Raw genomic sequence first — 17,865 nt, forward strand, 5'->3', positions numbered from 1 at the left:
AAGCCTCAGAATTCCTTTTTCCTCATCTCGGTTTTAAATAGGTGATCTCTTATTTTTAAACAGTGACTCTTAATTCTAGGTTCTCCCACCAGAGGAAAAGTCCTCCATATCCACCTTAACAAATCCCCTCAGGACAAATTATCTGGGGAAATTTTACTCTGCAACAGGTGATACGTAAATGGAAATTATTATATAAATACAAGTTGTGGTAAAAAGAGACTTCATAAAAACAATACAGAATTGTTTCCCTTCTGTTCAAGTTAAATTTGAATTTAGGTCCCTGTGCAAACTGCACAATGTTCAATAAGATGCAACTAACTTTTGAAGGACTATTAAGCCTGGGCAATTATTGCTGACCAACTGGTGATGATAATATTCCCAAAGGTGAATAGGAAAAGTAATTATCACACCAGATTTTTCATTTATTTTCTCCAGGAAACTAATATCAATTATCATTATATTAGAAATTAGAGTTGTGTGTAATTGTTACAGATGTAACATTGTTTTTCAATCTAGTCAAGCGCCACATCAGATTGATTGATCTCATATTCCACTATCAGATTTGACAGTTTTGACAATCCAGACTGGTGGTAATGTTGCGGAAAACAGATCAATATCGGGATCCATTTCAATCATTAACAAGTTGAGGAATACTCATTTCTTTTATTAAATTGTGGAAAATGCAAGTTAAATCTTTTGCAAAACTGCCTTTATTGTCTGGGTTGCATATTACAGAAATTACTACAACTTTAATTCTGTTACAAACATTAGCAGTGCCTCTGATCAGATCATAAGTCTACCTAATATTGCAATAAAGACAGCTATCCTCTCTGAGTCTCACCTCACTGATATTCATGGCATTAGCTTTAGCCTGCAGAAATTCTGGGAGATCCTTTGTCAGTGTGTATTGATGTTTTACATTTTCTCCATCTTGTCGGTACAGTCTCTGTCAAATAAAAGAATAAGTTCCATTTTAATATGTATCTAGGGCAACATCAGCTTACATCTTGGTAGGTGGGAGCTGAATTATATCTTATAAAAGAAATATGCATATAACATTTGCTATATTCCACATCTCCCTACCAGGTTATTTTATTAATTAAACAACAAATTGCATTACCAATTCAAGAAACAGGCAACTACAAACTGATAAATATGTGAAATTAATTGTGAACAATGATTGTATGAGAGCTTAAAATGCTGATTCCAATGTAGTTTTCCACTACTTTAAGGGAAATATTAACCCATTTAATACAAATAGCTCAGGCATTGATTTGAGCGCATTGAGCATTTGTACAATAATTATTATACCAGTATATATTGTAGATGTATCAAGAAAGAGTGTTAATTTTTATTTTGAATTTGGTACATCCAAATTTCTTGTTGCTCATCACACTCGAGTTAGAATCTGATATTAGATTTGATCAGTCAATATGAAGTAAAACATAATTCAGTATGAGACATTTATATAGCAGAACTTAATACCAGCTCCAAATGTGAATGAATAGCTTTGGGGTTTATTGTGATGGAAACAACAGATCGTACTAAAAATATTTGACTTTATAACACGTTCAAAACAATTAATAGGATGCATTTATCGAAATAGAATGTACAGTGCCACAAGGAGAGGCTTTAGTCTGATTTCTTGGATGATCAGAAGCATGTCTGTTCCTTTCCCAAGAGGCTTTATATAGATTAGGACAAAGAGGAAAGAGAAATTGAAAAGGAAGACATTCTGAGATGTGGGAGGGATGGACTCAATTCAGGATCAGAGGTACTGGATTACTCAGCAGTCAGGTAACACCCATGAATAAAAATGGTTTGTCAATATTTTGAGTCAGAACCCTTTCTCGATAAAGAAGTCACAATCCAAAATACTTTGACTTCAAAAGACAGAGGTGGTGGAGGAGCTCAGCCAGTCTTGCAGCATCCATAGGAGATAAAGATATATTACCAACATTTTTGGCTTGAGCCCTGCCTCAAGGTACGAGTAAAAAAACAAGCCAGTGATCCAATGTCAATAGCAACCTTCAGTGTTGTCTGTGCATGGTTTGTATGTTCTCTTTGTGACAAGATGGGGTTTCTCCAAGTCCACTGGTTTCCTCCTACATGCCAAAAATGTGGGGGTTAGCAGGTTAATCTGCAATTTTTTTTTTCTTGTCCCTGTATGTACACATGCAGTAGAATAGGGGGTTGATGAGACTGCAAGCAGAATAATTTATAGGAAAATTCAATAGAATAGTTTAATTCTGTAAACCAGCGCAAACTCAAAGGGGTAGATGGTCTTTTTCTGTATCATAATGAGTATGTACATATGGAAATAGACTAGCTATGGTCCTTCAATATTGTCTATCAATTTGTCTTAGGCCTGGATTACTGGTCTTTTTAAAGGACAGCATGACTATTGATTTGGGGAAGTCACTGCCAGATTCTCAACACCTATCACTCTTCTGTAAGGTTTGATCTGAAAGATTTTCCCCTAACCATCTAGGAACTCAGATAAAAAACTGCAAAATACATTGAAGCAAGGCAAATTTGCAATTGTTTTGGTCAGCCCGTGGTGCATTCCCTAGAGAAAAACCAGCAGTTCTGATCAAGTGTCATCAACTTAAAGATTTAATTTTCTTTCTCTTACCATAGATACAGCCTGGCCTGCTAAGTATTCCAGACATATTCAGTTCTATAATTGCACAAGGGGGTGGCACGGTTACTGCAGCCGTTAGTGCAACACTGTTACAGCACCAGTGACCTGGGTTCAAAATCAACGGTGTCTGTAAGGAGTTTGTACATTCTCCCAGTGTCTGTGTGGGATTCCTCCCACCCTTCAAAATGTACTTCTCATTTTTTTTTTAATTAATGACTTGGATGAGGGGGTAGAAGAGTGGGTTGGCAAGTTTTCAGATGACACAAAGGTGGTGGTGTTGCAGGTAGTGTAGAGTATTGTAGAAGATTGCAGGGGGACATTGATGGGATGCAGTAATGGGCTGAGAAGTGGCAGATGGAGTTCAATCTGGTGAAATGTGAGGTGATACACTTTGGAAGGACAAATTCAAAAGCAGAGTACAAAGTTAGTGGCAGAATTCTTGGCAGAGTGAAGAGCAGAGAGATCTGAAGCTCCTGAATGTTGCCTCAGAGGTAGACAGGTAGTAATGAAAGCTTATGGGGTTTAGCTTTCATAAATCAAGGGATTGAGTTTAAGAGCCACAAGGTAATGAGATGCAGCTCTACAAAACTCTAGTTAGACCATACATGGAGTGTCAGACATGGAATTATTGGAAAGGGTGCAGAGGAGACTTACCAGGGAGCAAGGGTTTTACTCTTTGGAGAGAAGGAGGATGAGAGGAGACATGATAGAGGTATACAAAATATTAAGTGGAATAGATAGAGTGGACAGACTGGCCTCCTTCCCAGGGCACCCCTGCTCAATGCAAGAGGGCATGGCTTTAAGGTAATGGGTGGAAAGTTCAAGGGAGATATTAGAGGGAGGGTTTTAACCCAGAGAGTGGTTGGTGCATGGAATGCACTACCTGGGTCAGTGGTGGAGGCAGGTACATTGGTGAATTTCAAGAGTCCACTAGACAAGAATATGAATGAATTTAAAGTGGAGGGTTATGTGGGAGGCAAGGTCTAAAGGTCAGCACATCATTGTGGGCTGAAGGGCCAGTACTGTGCTGTACTCTTCTATGTTCTACTGGTGTTGCAGGTCAATTGGGTATAATTTGGCGGCATGGCCTCGTGGACTAGAAGTGCCTGTTACCTTGCTGTATATCTAAAAAAAATTTAAATGTTAAAAATAATTGGGAAAATAAAGTGTGAAACACATATCAAATCATTTAATTGCTTACATCCATGGCCTGGTTATAACTAATCTTGGCTTGCATCATTTCTGGAGAGTTTGTAACGCTTGTAAATTTCAGGTCACAGGGATATTGACGATATTTTCTCTGCAAGGTACAAACGTCATTTTTGAGTATTTATTACTGATTAACTGGTTATTTTCAGTCCCAATGTAAAGTGAAATATTAATTCTGCATCTCTCTTCAATAGGTGTGCTGTCTAACTTGAGTGTGTTTCCAGCCATATTGTCCCCAATTTCAAATTGTTTGAATTCAGATGCATTATTAGTTTCTTGCTGTGTTTAATTTGACAGCCACTGTCAATGTGGTCATGGGGCTGCTCTGCGGTTGCAGTTGTGGCTATGGTAGGTGGCAAGTTTCAGTTAGGATGTCCTATGTGCTGGAGAAACTGAGATTAGAAGTGTTGAATTTGCTTCCAAACTTGCCACAGTATTCTCTGAAGGTTGCTTTGAACTTGAAGTAGCTCCAGGAAACATTAAGTACATATATAACTTTAAATATATACTCCAGTGGCATCAAACAGCATTAACATGTGAATAGTTGATAACCCACTTAGATAGAAATAGTTGGGAGGTGCAGGGAGTGTGGAGGGTGATGGTGCGGAGTATTCACTCAGGAGAGGTATGGTGCTGCCACTATGTGTATAGATGTATGTATGTGCTGTATGTCCTGGTCCTGAATCTGCGACTCCTCCCTCCCAGATATCCCCATAAAGACATTTACACCCAAACCTCTCCCTCAGTACCTGCCTTGGAATTGGGCCAGCAACATGCAAGCTGTGCTGACATTTTAAGGTGATTAAAAACCTATTAATCATGATTCTCTGTCTGATTGCCATTTATTGGGGGTACAAGAGGTTAAGTAAGGGATGTGTTGAACTCCATAAATGGCAGCACAAATAACAACTTGTCACTTCTGGTCTGATATGTATGAACTAACTTCCTTCATTATGGTGGATGCCTCAAGTTGCCCGAAACATGTGTGTGTACATTGCATGTGTACTATTCAACTTTGAAGAGCTTACTTAACGTCCATAGCATTCCAATCAACCCAGAAATGTTACAATGTAGAGTGACACGAGAGCTGTATTTTATTTTCTAATTGTGTACTGACTGGTGTTTTTGATTAGCCAGTGTCGTTTATTACACTTACCTCACTGAACAGATCTCCTGCCTTTTTAGCTTGCTCAACATTTAAAGAACCACTCGTTAACCATCCAACACCACGCATCCAATTCAAGTCAGACTTGTACAGGTTCTGATAAATTTTAGAAAGTAATACAGGCAGGATTTAAAAGCATGGCATATTTATGGTACCTTGAAGATTACAGAATTTCTTCTCTGTATCTACACTCCCCTGTTACTCTATACTTGAACATTTAGTAAAGATTTCTTCAGCAGATAATTATAGCAAGACACTTAGCATGAGGTACAAAATGTGATTTCCTGTTCTCCACCCATGCCATTTTTTTTTTGCTGAAAGAAAAATTATTACCAGCACTCTCAGCCCTCTTGCATTTTTAAACTTTTGATCAATGTGTATATTCTGCTTGTTTCACTGGGCATCAGTGTAACGAATTAACCTGACTATAGAAGGCCTCAGCACACCCTGATGAGAATTATCAGGCCACAGTAACAGCGTGTACTTGTTAACGAGCCACAGAATGTTACTTCCTCCATTTATGTTCACTTTACGAAGGGACAATTTTCCAATGTTACATGATCCAGGGCCATGGTTAATGAATCATGTGGATAACTTTGGGCAAAAGCTTTAAGAAAGCACACAGTATAAATAATACCTAACACTTCAAAACCAGCTGGGCTCTTGCATTAGTTCTTTTTCATACTTTGGAATATGCGGTGACAAGGACATGTTATAAGGCAGGAAACAGACTTTTTTTTTGGCTGAGAGTTTCCAGATTTGACAACTGTAAAATTGAATGAATAGAAAATTTCACATAAACTGAAATGCTGGAATCTTGCTTAATTGAATCCATGTTTTTAGCAAGGATAATCTTAATGCTGTCAACGTTTTAAGGCTATTACAGCTTTGTTCATGTGGTAAGATGAGCCAAACAAAGTTGCATCTAATTAGATTACAGCATCAGGGGGGACTATACATCACAAAAAAAATCAGGGTATTTGCCATAGAAAAAATGTGAACAAGAGGGAACTGCTTTCATTGTGTTGTATTCTTTCTGTTCTATATATAGAAGTTTGCCAATTGTATTATCCTTTCCCATTTTCTAACAGATCTGTTGTCAAAGATTAGTTGACAATGTAATTCCTAGCTCGTATTTGTTAAGAACATTATTCAGATACAGTGAAAGTCAAATATAGTACATCAGAACTCTCTCCAGTGGCAAACAGTCTACCATTGCCATCAAGGTACAAGCTAAGTTCAAACTGAACTTCAAAAGCAATATGTTGCAGAAGCTGGAAACCAGAAAAAAATGTTTAACATGCCAGAAATGCCCAGCAAGTTGGGCAACAGGTGTGGAAAGAGTAACAGAGTTAATATTTCAAGTCAACAGCCTTTTATGAAGCATTGAAGGATATCAAGGCAGTGAATGAAATTTAAAAAAAAAATGCAGATACTAGATCAAAGTGCAGGGCTATTAAAATGCCATCCACCCGGTTTCGAATCTGATGCTGTCTGTAAGGAGTTTGTACGTTCTCCCTGTGACGTGTGTGGGCTTTCCCTGGGTGCTCCGGTTACCCCCACGCTCCAAAGCCTACGGGGTTGTAGGTTAATTGGGCACCACAGGTTGACAGAGGTGCACCAAAGAAGAGGTACAAGGACTGCCTAAAGAAAGCTCTTGGTGCCTGCCACATTGAGCATCGCCAGTGGGCTGATATCACCTCAAACCGTGCATCTTGGTGCCTCACAGTTCGACGGGCAGCAACCACCTTTGAAGAAGACCGCAGAGCCCACCTCACTGTCAAAAGGCAAAGGAGGAAAAACCCAACACCCAACCCCAACAAACCAATTTTCCTTTGCAACCGCTGCAACCGTGTCTGCTTGTTCCGCATCGGACTTGTCAGCCACAAACGAGCCTGCAGCTGACGTGGACATTACACCTCCATAAATCTTTGCCCGCGAAGCCAAGCCAAAGAAAAACAGGTTGTAAATATTTTTTTTTAATTAGAATAGAACTGGGGAAGTTAGAAGTGAACCAAAGAGTCTGGGGAAGGTTATCCCTGAAGGCAAAAAGGGCTGTGACAAATCAAGGACAAAAATAACTATTTACATTCCTTCAAGCCCACCTTCGGTTACTCACTAATGTCTCTATAACCCTCTCAACGGTTTCATTACTATTCAAATTAAGCCCCGTCTCTTCCTCTTCCCCTTTCTCTGCACCTGAAAACTTGCTTTGTCTCTAACCTTTCCTTATCTCCACATTCCGACCAGTTGGATATCACAGCATATTCTGTCTCATTACAAACTTAACTGTCAGATCAATGTCAGGCTGCTGCCTGGAACAACCTGAGCCAAAATGGTGAAGGCTGCCTGCGCTGCGAGATGTAGTTCAGGCACATGATCCACCGACAAAGCAGCTGAAAGAAAACTTTAAAACTCCTGTAATTGACGACTGCCAAACTCATCAAGGGCCATGAATTATTGAACTGCATCCAGGATTCACAATAAAGTCTCTCCTACACTGGTGAAACCAAATGCAGTGTAGACTGGTGTTAACTCTGTAGAGCATCAATGCTCAGTTCTCAGGAGTGATACAGAGTTTCTTGTCACTGTCACTTTAATTCCCTGTTGCCTTCCCTCTCTGATCTTGCTGTTTTTGGCCTCATACATTGTTACACCAATGCCCAATGCAAGTTGGAATAATTGTACCTCACCTACTGTCCAGACACATTGCACCCAGGATGACACAATATCAAATTCTTGCTGCTCTCAAGCTCTACAATGTATTGCACATCAAATTCTCTAACTTCAAATAACTCACTTTTGCCTTGTTTGTATCAGTTCTTGGGCTACTTATGCTATCTTTTGAGCTAATTATTTTTTCATGTTTTGTGCATTCAGTCCAGCAGGTCATGTTTCCTGCCTTACCATTTGCAACATGCCACTCAAACAAAGGAGCTTAATTTGATTTTAATGGCTCTTTAATTTCACATTAGGTCGCCTAGTCTCACTGTATCAAAGATATTCCCTTTCTTTCTTCTATCCTTCACCACTTTCTCTGCTATCTAAACAAATTTGTGTTCTCTCTTTCCCCGTTCTGACGAAGGCTCCGAGATCTAAAAGGCGAACCATCTCTCTCTTTCCACAGATGCTGCTTGACCTGTTGAGAGCTTCCACAATTTTCTGTTTTATTTCAGAAATCCAGCATCTGCAGTTTTTGATTATAATTTACTGTCTCGATATGTTTAGATGATTATGAATGCTCTTGAAAATGAGGAGCATTTAAAAACTTTCAAAAATCAAAATGTTTTTTAAAAAAAATCAGATAAAAACCAAAACACTGAAAAGCATCTAGCTAAACTCAGTTAGTGAAAAAGAATTGCAAATGAACTAACCATCTCACTTTCCATTGAAGTGAATGCATTTGCTCTACCAGGTTTAACCAGGATCAGCTTCAGCAGCGAGATTCCCCACCATAAAATGCTAGTAAATTGCAGTACATTTGTGCTCTGCCCCGGAACTCTTATGAAGGAGCCACCATCAGGGCACAGCCCCCGACACTCATAGTTTGACATGAAATTGCTGGCTTGTCCCAGCACATTCTAGTCCAATAGGTGCAATCTCATTCCAAGGTCTTTGTAATGCATAACATCATGTGGTCCAAAAAAATCATGACCATGTAAACATATATGTGACAGCAATTAAAAAAAAAGCACGATTGAAATTAGAAACATGTTGCTTACATTACTTTGAAGAGCATATGCTTTTTTAGCCCATTCAGTTTTCATATCTCCAGGCAGGATGGTATATTGGTGGAATTGGTGTTTATAGCCCATGTCAGTGGCCAGATTCTGTGCCCTTTTTGCATGCACCAGTCCCAGCATGTCCATTGTGAGATGGAACTTTGTCTTGGTTGCCTCAGATTCCCGTCTATATTCCAGGTCACTCTGCAGTTTGGAAGCTTGGATGGAATGGGCCAGCTGAGTGTCACCTTTAATATCCTTCACCCCAATCAACTTGCCTTTTAGTTTCTCGTGTGCCTCCCTGTACTTCAGCTGTTAAAGTATTTTATAAAGAGATTAAAAAGTAAACAGATGTAAAACACGATGTAAGACACTGTGACTGAAGTAAAAACACAACGCTAGAGAAATTCAGCAGGTCAAACAGTGTAGATACTTCAAATAGCAAAGATAAAGATACATAAGAAGTGTTTTGGGCTTGGGCGCTTCATCAAGGTAATAAGTTAACAGCTCTGACTTTATCATCTGCTGCATCTAATACAGGCATCAGAAAGGAACAGCAGATAATTAATTGCCTGCAAAGTACTTTCACAACATTGAAGCAGATGGGTATCTGTAAGGTAAAACATCATGAGATGGGAATGTGTAGGGAGTTGCCCTGTACAGGGCAGTAACAAGAAGGGGAGGTGTCCTTGTACTCCTGTTAGGTAAAACATCATGAGATGGGAATGTACAGGGCTGTAACAAGATGTGAATGCATCCTTGTACTTACAAGATAAGAGAGACATTGATGGATTGAGAGGCAGGAAGCTAGCAGGGAAAGGATAGCAACAGTTTTAGTCATTGGACAAGTAATGATATGATGATGTTCTAAGCACGTATCCAAGGGTATAAAAAATCACCATTTTGCTGATAACGGCAGAATGCATTCTCCGACTAACATGGTTAGTCGCAAGTGTTACAATCCGGTAATAAAGAACAAAGAACCCTGATTTCGACTCAGCCTGGTGTTTGTCTCACTCATTCATGAACAAAGCAGACCTAACATATCTAACCAAGTTTGAACTAACCCCATCGTCTACAACCAAACTTTAATATTGTGTGCTTACTTGTGAGGTTTTATTCCAGCTATAAAGTTAAAGGTACCTATGCTTTGATGCAATGTGACAATGTTATAAATTGAAGGGAGAGCTTCTATCGAGTATAGAAGTCTTTAGGTTCATTCTCTTTGTTGACTGAAGGTACACTGATCTGTGTACACATTTTGCAATATTTCTTTGCCTAATTCATTTGATTATAAAGTTCTAAAACTTTATGCTATTTCTGCAAATTTCATTTTTCAATGAAAAAAATCAGGAGGAAAATATCAACTTTAACAATACCAAGCCACCTGTATTACATTTTGAATGAATCTCGGTATCCCAAGCACATCACTGGAGTGTTCTCACACAGAAGTATTGGTGCCAAGCCATGGGAGTAATTAGGGGCAATGAACAAAGGCTTGATCACAAAGGCTTTATAAAGTGTCTTAAAAAGAGAAGGAATTTATGGAGAATGGAGAAATGCAAGGCTTGATGGAGAGCTTAAGTGAGCAAGAAAGAGAGTGAGCGAGTGGTAGTGTGAAAGTCAAAGGCCTTAGAAATTAATTCTAAAATTTAGGTCTTGGATTCAACTGTGAAAAATGGAATAATTAAATTCAGGGATCTACACAAGTCCAGAGATATCGCAAAGCACATTAGAATGGTTGTCAAATCTTCTATCAAACTTCTACAGGTGCACTGTGGAAAGTATACTAACTGGTTCCATCATAACCTGGTTTGGTAATCTGTACCTAGGAATGTTAAAAGCTGCAAAAGGTAGCAAACCAGCCAAGTCCCATCCATTGAAGACATCTTTAGGAGGCAGCCAGCATCATCAAGGACCTCTTCTCACTGCCACCTTCAAGTGGAAGGGTAAAGAAAAACGCTGATGGGAGTCAGGTACAGGTCTCCAAACAGTAGCCAAGATGTGGCATGCAATCTACGGAGGGAGATAGAGAAGGCAGACAAAAAGGGCAATGTTTCATTAGTTGTGGGAGATTTCAATTTGCAAGTTGATTGGGAAAACCAGAGGGGTGCTGGATCCCAAGAGAAGGAATTCATTGAATGCCTTCAGGGTGGCTTTTTAGAACTGCCTGTGGCCGAGCTGACAAGGGAAATAGCAATTCAGGATTGGAAATGGACAATGAACCAGAGTTGATAAGGGAGCTGAAGGTAAAGGAACTCTTAATTCGATAAAGTCCATCCTGTAGTTTGAGAGGGAGAAACTAAAATCAGATGTGGAATGAAGGGGACTACAGAGGTGTGAGAGAGGAACTGGGCAAAGTTGATTGGAAAGGCATAGAAGCACGGTGCAGAAATAACTGGAGTTTCTGTGAGAAATAAAGGTGCAGGGCAGGGCAGGTATACTACAAAAACTATTGGGAAGGTAGAGTGCTGGGAAGTCATTTAAAACCTTACAGGAGGCAACTAAGAAGATAGGTAAAAAAGATGAACTTTGAAAGCAAGCTTGCAAACACTATCAAGAATTATACTCATCTTTTAAAGTATATTAAGAGGTTTTTTTTTTAAAAAGGCAAGAGTAGATATTAGGACTGCTATAAAATGATACTAGAGAAATTGTAATGGGAGGCAAGAAGATGGCAGAGGAAATGAATGAATATTTGGCATCAGTCTTCACTGTGGTAGACATTAGCAATATACATAACTTTCAAGGCTGTAGTGAGTATAGTCACGATCACCCGAGAGGTGCTTGGGAAGCTGAAATTTGAATACTGGTTCCCAATTAAATCAGTAGCTTTAATCAGCACACACACTGAGATCTTGGGTGAATAATTCCTTTCAGGACATAGAACACAGCTAGCAAGCTTTCAGATGACTTCAAGTTTCCAGACAGTATAATAAGAATGGTCTATGAAGAAAGGACTAATCAAATCTGGAGGTAACCGAGAGAGTTTAGCATCTGGTAAGGGAATAATGAATTGGAGGTGAAAATAAATGGTCTTAAGAGATTTTCTTAGATGATAAGGTTGCAAAGCGTTTGATTATATTTCAAATTAACTGGTAAACCAACATTTGATGTCAGACAAAGGATAACGGTTTCATTCTTCCTAATATAAACTGAGAAATTATCTGCTCATCTAATCCTGGGAGTCAGATACACAGACACATTACTGGGAGACAGCCAATGGTTCAAGCATGGTGATGGTAGCTTTCGTGACTGAACAATAACATTTTGGAGTTACCTTCATTTTGGAGATCTGTGAACCTCCTTGCATTTTGTGACCTATTTTAAACCAAGAGTTTTTTTTATTTTCATTTAAATTATTGTAAATGGTAATACTGTTTGCAGTATATGGGCTAATAAAGAAAATTAAAGGTATTCAGCATAATATCTATCCATATTTTCCACGTTAATGAGGCATCAAAGTGCTCAGAATGCATAAACTTACATCACTTGCAAGGTCTCTTTTTGTCTTAGCTTCCAGAATGGCTATGGCATCCAAGCGTAGTTCAAAGCTTTTGTCTTTCTCTGCCTCCCAGTGACTCTTGTAGATTTTCTTGATAAAGCACAAATTGTAAAATAGTTTCAGTTAATTGTGCCCTTTGCTAATTACAATTTACATCATTCAGGTATAGAAAAGAACCAACAGAAATTCATCTGGATCCTGAATAACCTCAGGTATGTCTTGATTCAAAGTCAGTGGGGAATTTCCATAAGAAATTTTCCAGTTTACAAACTAGTCCAGGCATCAGAGCTAAAGTAACACAGTTTCTCCCCCCCCTACCCCCCCTCCACCAAAATTACAGTAAATCAATAGAAACACCCATGGAATTCATCTCCTATCTTCAATATAAAATGCAAGAACCAAGAGCAAGTAAATTGATCCGCTCTGAAATCAAACCAGACCCACGTCATCATCAGTTTGATTCTGTGTGTGCAGAGAAAAACACGTCCATTATACATGGACATTATTTGGCTTATCTATTCTAATGAATTGCTACCTGATTTCTTCCATTTCTCTTATCAGCTTTTGCAGTGCACTCGATGTGACCAAGTACATACTTTTGTTCCGGGGATGGTACTTCAACAGTGCTTTATTTGTGCACTGAAATTGCTCAGATTTATATGTTAATTTATACATTTTTAATTATACCAGCTAATCTGTCACTCACAGAGCTGCCAAATTTAAAACACCTCTTTCTGAAGCACAGCCAATGAATGTCTCCCAAACTTAATATTTTTGAAAGCCTCATCTTTTCCTTTCAGTTCGTCTTCCTCCCCTTTCCCACTGCACTCTCTCTCTCTGCCACTAAACCCTCCCCTATATCCCTAATCTGAATGTATTCCATTCCCTTCGGATTCCCTACATTTTTTATCCTTTAGACAGATTTCCCCAGAATTTTTTGTTAGACTGTTTAGTTCTGCATATCTAAACATTGCTGGATGGAATTACACCCATTTCCAGGTTAATTCTAGTTTCCCTGCAAAGTCAGCCTGGCACTTGTATGATTTCCATGTCTGTCAAGCATGGGAATAGTCACTACTTGGCAAAGTAGGTCACCTTGTTCCAAAAAGCAGCACTATTTAAGTAAAACCTCTTGCTCAAGGTCCAAGTCCAGTTCTCTTTTTCCCCAGGGTTCCCCATCACACTCTATATTGTGCCAGCCCAGCCTCTCCATAACTTTCTGAATACCACCCCCTCACCACAAGCCCTGCTTCTCCTCGACCTTCAGGCATCAGCACATCGTCAACAACAAGCCCATGACCTTGATGGCTCTACATGCACTGCATAACCCTTCAACGCTCCTTTAAGCAATGACAAAAAAACTTTAAAGCCACTATTTATGATGTTGCAGCAATTTTGTTCGTGAATTTCTGTACAATGAAACAAGAAAGTTGTTTGAAACAAGCTAATTCACACAGTAGTTATAGTGAAAAATGAGTGTTATAGATTCACAAATTCAAGTCCCACTTAAATTATTTGTCAGAACCTAATCAAATCTCTAACTAATCCATTGATATCCTACAGGAATGAGAATTCTCATGCTAATCTGTAATTCCCGCCCCTTTCCAAGGCTTCTGAAGTAACCTAACAAACCATTGTACTCCAACATCAGCATCTTCCAACAACAACTAAGATTGGACAAAAAAAAACAATTTTACTAGATGCGCCCATAGCTCAGGGACCAATAACAACAATCAACTCCAGGATACAATTTACTTTTTCTCCTATCAGTTGTAGTAGCGAACTAACAAACCACTGAGCAAAAGCTGAACCAAACATCATCTTCCCCTTATAATGTCCGCTTTGTAAATAATTAATTACTTACATCGCTTAGGTATTGAGCATTTGCCTTGGCTTGCATGAACAATGGCTCATCTTTGCTGATACTGTACTGATGAAGACTCTGTTCGCCTGTTGCCTTGTACGTTAACTGCGTAACATGGAAGAATAGCATAAAAAAGAGCCTTAAATAAAATGCCATCAATTTTTTTGTCAAAACTGAATGCAACAATTCAAGACAAACCTAAAAACATAAGTTATATTTATTCAAGTTTTCAGCTTTTAAACATGCAAGTACTAAAGGTACTTGCATATACAACTATCATGATGCTGAAATTTAAAAACACTCAGAATTTGTTTAACTGTAGAATGCCACCATCCTCTGCTGTCCCACTCAGAGGAGACAGGTGGTTCTAAATTTAGAATTTCTTTTATCTGCCTCCATTGCATCAATGATGGCCAACTTCAATTCAGGAAAAGCAAAACTGTAAAATGCTAAAGGTACATGAAATGCAGAAGGTCTGCAATGATCTGGTTTTTTTTTTTTTAAAACACCTTTGCTCATTCTATTATATGGCAGTCAACATTGCTGTGGTGAAATATTTTTGTAACAGTGGACTGGTAGAGTTAACTAGTCTCGGAAGTGGAAGAGTTCAATTTTAAGCACCTTGTTGAATGCACAAAATTTATGAAGCAATGAAAAACAACAAAACAAAAATGAAGAAACTTTTAGATGCTTGGATTTCCTATTTGATCAGCTTTGGTTATGTCAGTGCCATTCATCACTCTTTGAAATGCAATGTTTTTTCCATAAATGATCTCTCTCTTCCAGTGGAGTACTCACATCACTTTGCAATTCTTGGCTCTTCTTGGCGTGAACAATCTGTGGAGTATCTGCGACACTCGTGAATTTCAATGCATCAACTCTCTGTCTATATTTTTTCTGCAAGTTAAAAGAGAACACAATTTAATCTCTGAAATAGTGAATTTCCATTTTAAGGTTGAAAAAAAAATTGCATGCATATTTCTAGTCAAGGGTTAACCAAGCATACACTAGAGCACAGAATTAAAAATACAAACCCAATTAATTATGATTATATTCTCTTTCAGTCTTTTTAAATTGTTGATGTCTGAACTACTTATTCCATTCTTATATGACAATAATATTAATTGAGAATTCACTGTCAGCAGGTGGAACTTAATTTACCAACAATTATCTCAATCCCACTAAATGTCCTTATTTTTTCCAAGAATCATCTTTTTTTTTTAATACTTTTTTTCCACACATGGCTGCACTTGTACTTTGTATCATCTGTTCATTAAATCCAGCACTGCAGCATAACCTGTAGTTCATCTGCCAGATAGAAATTTACTGCTGTCGACCTGCCTTGCTGATAACAAGGATTAATTGCTTCTGGCAGAGGAAAGTAGGGTGCCATTTCCAAAAGGTGGACATGGTCATAGGTGTTATAGGGATACACATGTATGTATATATACACACACACATACACACACACATACACACACACACATACACACACACACATACACACACACACATACACACACACACATACACACACACACATACACACACACACATACACACACACACATACACACACACACATACACACACACACATACACACACACACACATATACACACACACACATACACACACACACACATACACACACACATATACATACACACACACACACACACATATATATACTATATATATTGTAAAATATATAATATATATATTATGTATTATATGTTTGCAATATGGTTTAAATTTTATTTTTAAAATATCATTTTTAACAAAACACTGTATATATGGTCATAGGTTACCATATACTATGTCCTTCTTTTTGGAACTTTGGAAATAGCCACCCTAGATGAAAGATAGGACAATAAATGTTCCCAAACTATAAATTAAGTTGAAATTTCAAATGACCACCAACTAATGTTGTTGATCAACTTTACACTCTTATACCCACATGAAGTTTCTATTTTAGGAGTGAGGAGATATTGCGATTGTTTATTTTTCCACCAGCAATCAAAAGGACCCTACATCTAGTTACTACAAGAGGAAATATTCAGACTTCTCTGCTCATTCTACATGTACCATGTAGTGCAATTCTTTACTGTCAATACTACTCCTGCCTGTGCGGTAGAGCAGGATATAATAGAGCTGTAAAACTAGACTGATGGGATGATGAAAACAGGCAACACCAACAAAAAATAATTTCAGAATTCCTGTGGGAATAAAATGGAATTATCAACAAACAGTTGGACAATAAATGAAAGTTACAGTGGTGACAGTGAGGTGGCTAACTCAAGATTCTGAGGAATTCACATCAAGGCCTTGAACAGCAGGTTAATCTGGGCAGCAGGTCTGCAACATTTTTTCTTTTTTAAGTTCTCCTCAGAAGCTTTTCCGAGTCATAACAAGGTTGGTGAGTGATTGTTAAAGGTCTTGCTGATATGAACCAGCAATGAAAAAGACTAAATCAAACTCTTGGACCAAATGTCAGGTCAAAGTGCAACAGCGGCAACATAAATCTAACAACTAACTTCAATATTAACAACTCAGCTATGGTTAATGTGTAGCTTGAACCAGAAACCCCTCATTTTTCTTAAAAGAGAAATGTGTTCACACTTCTCTTGGATAAAACAAAATCTTGATCAAAAAGGTGTTTATTAATCCTGGAAAACTATATCTATGTACGCATTTTCATTCTATGCCTATGGAACATAGAATGTTATCCTTTAGAAATAATTCTGTTACATCATTCATCAAATCCATTCCCATAAGTTTTTTTTTTTTAAATTGAACCATACAGTGCAATCTGGCCTCTTTATCCGAAACAAGCCAAAGCAGGGAATGGGTTCATGTAAATTGATTTAGTCTCTAAGAATTCTAGTCTGATTATCAGGAAGGATAATATAATTAAGAATCCGTGAACTGAATGTGGTTTTAAATATGACATTTTAAGTAATATAAATATTCCCATGAAGACACAATTCAAAAATCCTGGTTTGAAAACATACAAACATCAGTCGCCAAATTTATTTTAAAAATCGTTTGTGCTCTGATTTTAATATCATCATATCTATTTATCTTAATAAAATATTTATCCTGAAATAAGAACCTTCAAATGTTTATCTGCATTTTCATGATTTTAAGTGATTATCTTGATTATGTTTCTTAAACCGTTTGAACTTGACCCACTAACCCAGATTTAGGGTCTAGTGGTAATTTAAAACACAGTGTATTAAGGTTTCATCCTGTCCAGTTTAATACACATGATTTCCTGCTCTATTTTAAATTCATCAAATTCACCAACATCAGCACCAAATATCTCCATGCTGCACAGGCAAACTCTCCTCTATCACTTCTAGAAGGGATACATATCCACCTGTTGGCAATTCAACGACTGCTGAACTGAGCTTGTTTGCTCTGACTCAGTACCTTATCTAATAAAGTGATTCCCATTTATTGAACAGATTTTTATTTGTCTCTTATCCACAGGAAATACAAAAATTATGCACTTCACGTTAAAATGTTGTACATGATTTCAGACTAACTATGCAATTGAATTTATTATTCCAAATTAATGTTTTTGTTATTATCTCATGCCAGGATTATTCACCGTTTCTGTGATTCCCAACCTTTCTGACTGAAAAATCTAAAAACACACAATGATTACTTGTGCACACTGAGTACAATATAAATCTCTCACAAACATCTGATGGTGTTGTGGGCCTGTCCAATCAAGGAACCAGGGCAGT

At 38.0% G+C, this 17,865-nt stretch overlaps 1 protein-coding gene across 13 annotated transcripts in view; it reads right to left on the reverse strand.

Moving 5' to 3' along the window:
* nrap (nebulin-related anchoring protein) overlaps window positions 1-17,865 on the reverse strand; it is a 108,945-nt gene that overhangs the window by 29,458 nt on the left and 61,622 nt on the right. For 11 of the 13 annotated variants that reach the window (XM_069899961.1, XM_069899958.1, XM_069899964.1 and 8 more), the window contains 7 exons: window positions 14,908-15,006; window positions 14,110-14,214; window positions 12,228-12,335; window positions 8,741-9,052; window positions 5,010-5,114; window positions 3,846-3,944; window positions 842-946 (listed from right to left, as the gene is read on the reverse strand). In XM_069899961.1, the coding sequence (XP_069756062.1) occupies window positions 842-946; window positions 3,846-3,944; window positions 5,010-5,114; window positions 8,741-9,052; window positions 12,228-12,335; window positions 14,110-14,214; window positions 14,908-15,006 (933 nt within the window). The remainder of the gene's footprint in view (window positions 1-841; window positions 947-3,845; window positions 3,945-5,009; window positions 5,115-8,740; window positions 9,053-12,227; window positions 12,336-14,109; window positions 14,215-14,907; window positions 15,007-17,865) is intronic. The other 2 variants (XM_069899968.1, XM_069899959.1) reach the window with 2 other exon arrangements.

Source organism: Narcine bancroftii, chromosome 10, assembly GCF_036971445.1.
Source record: "Narcine bancroftii isolate sNarBan1 chromosome 10, sNarBan1.hap1, whole genome shotgun sequence".
In the NCBI taxonomy this organism is placed as follows: Eukaryota; Metazoa; Chordata; class Chondrichthyes; order Torpediniformes; family Narcinidae; genus Narcine; species Narcine bancroftii.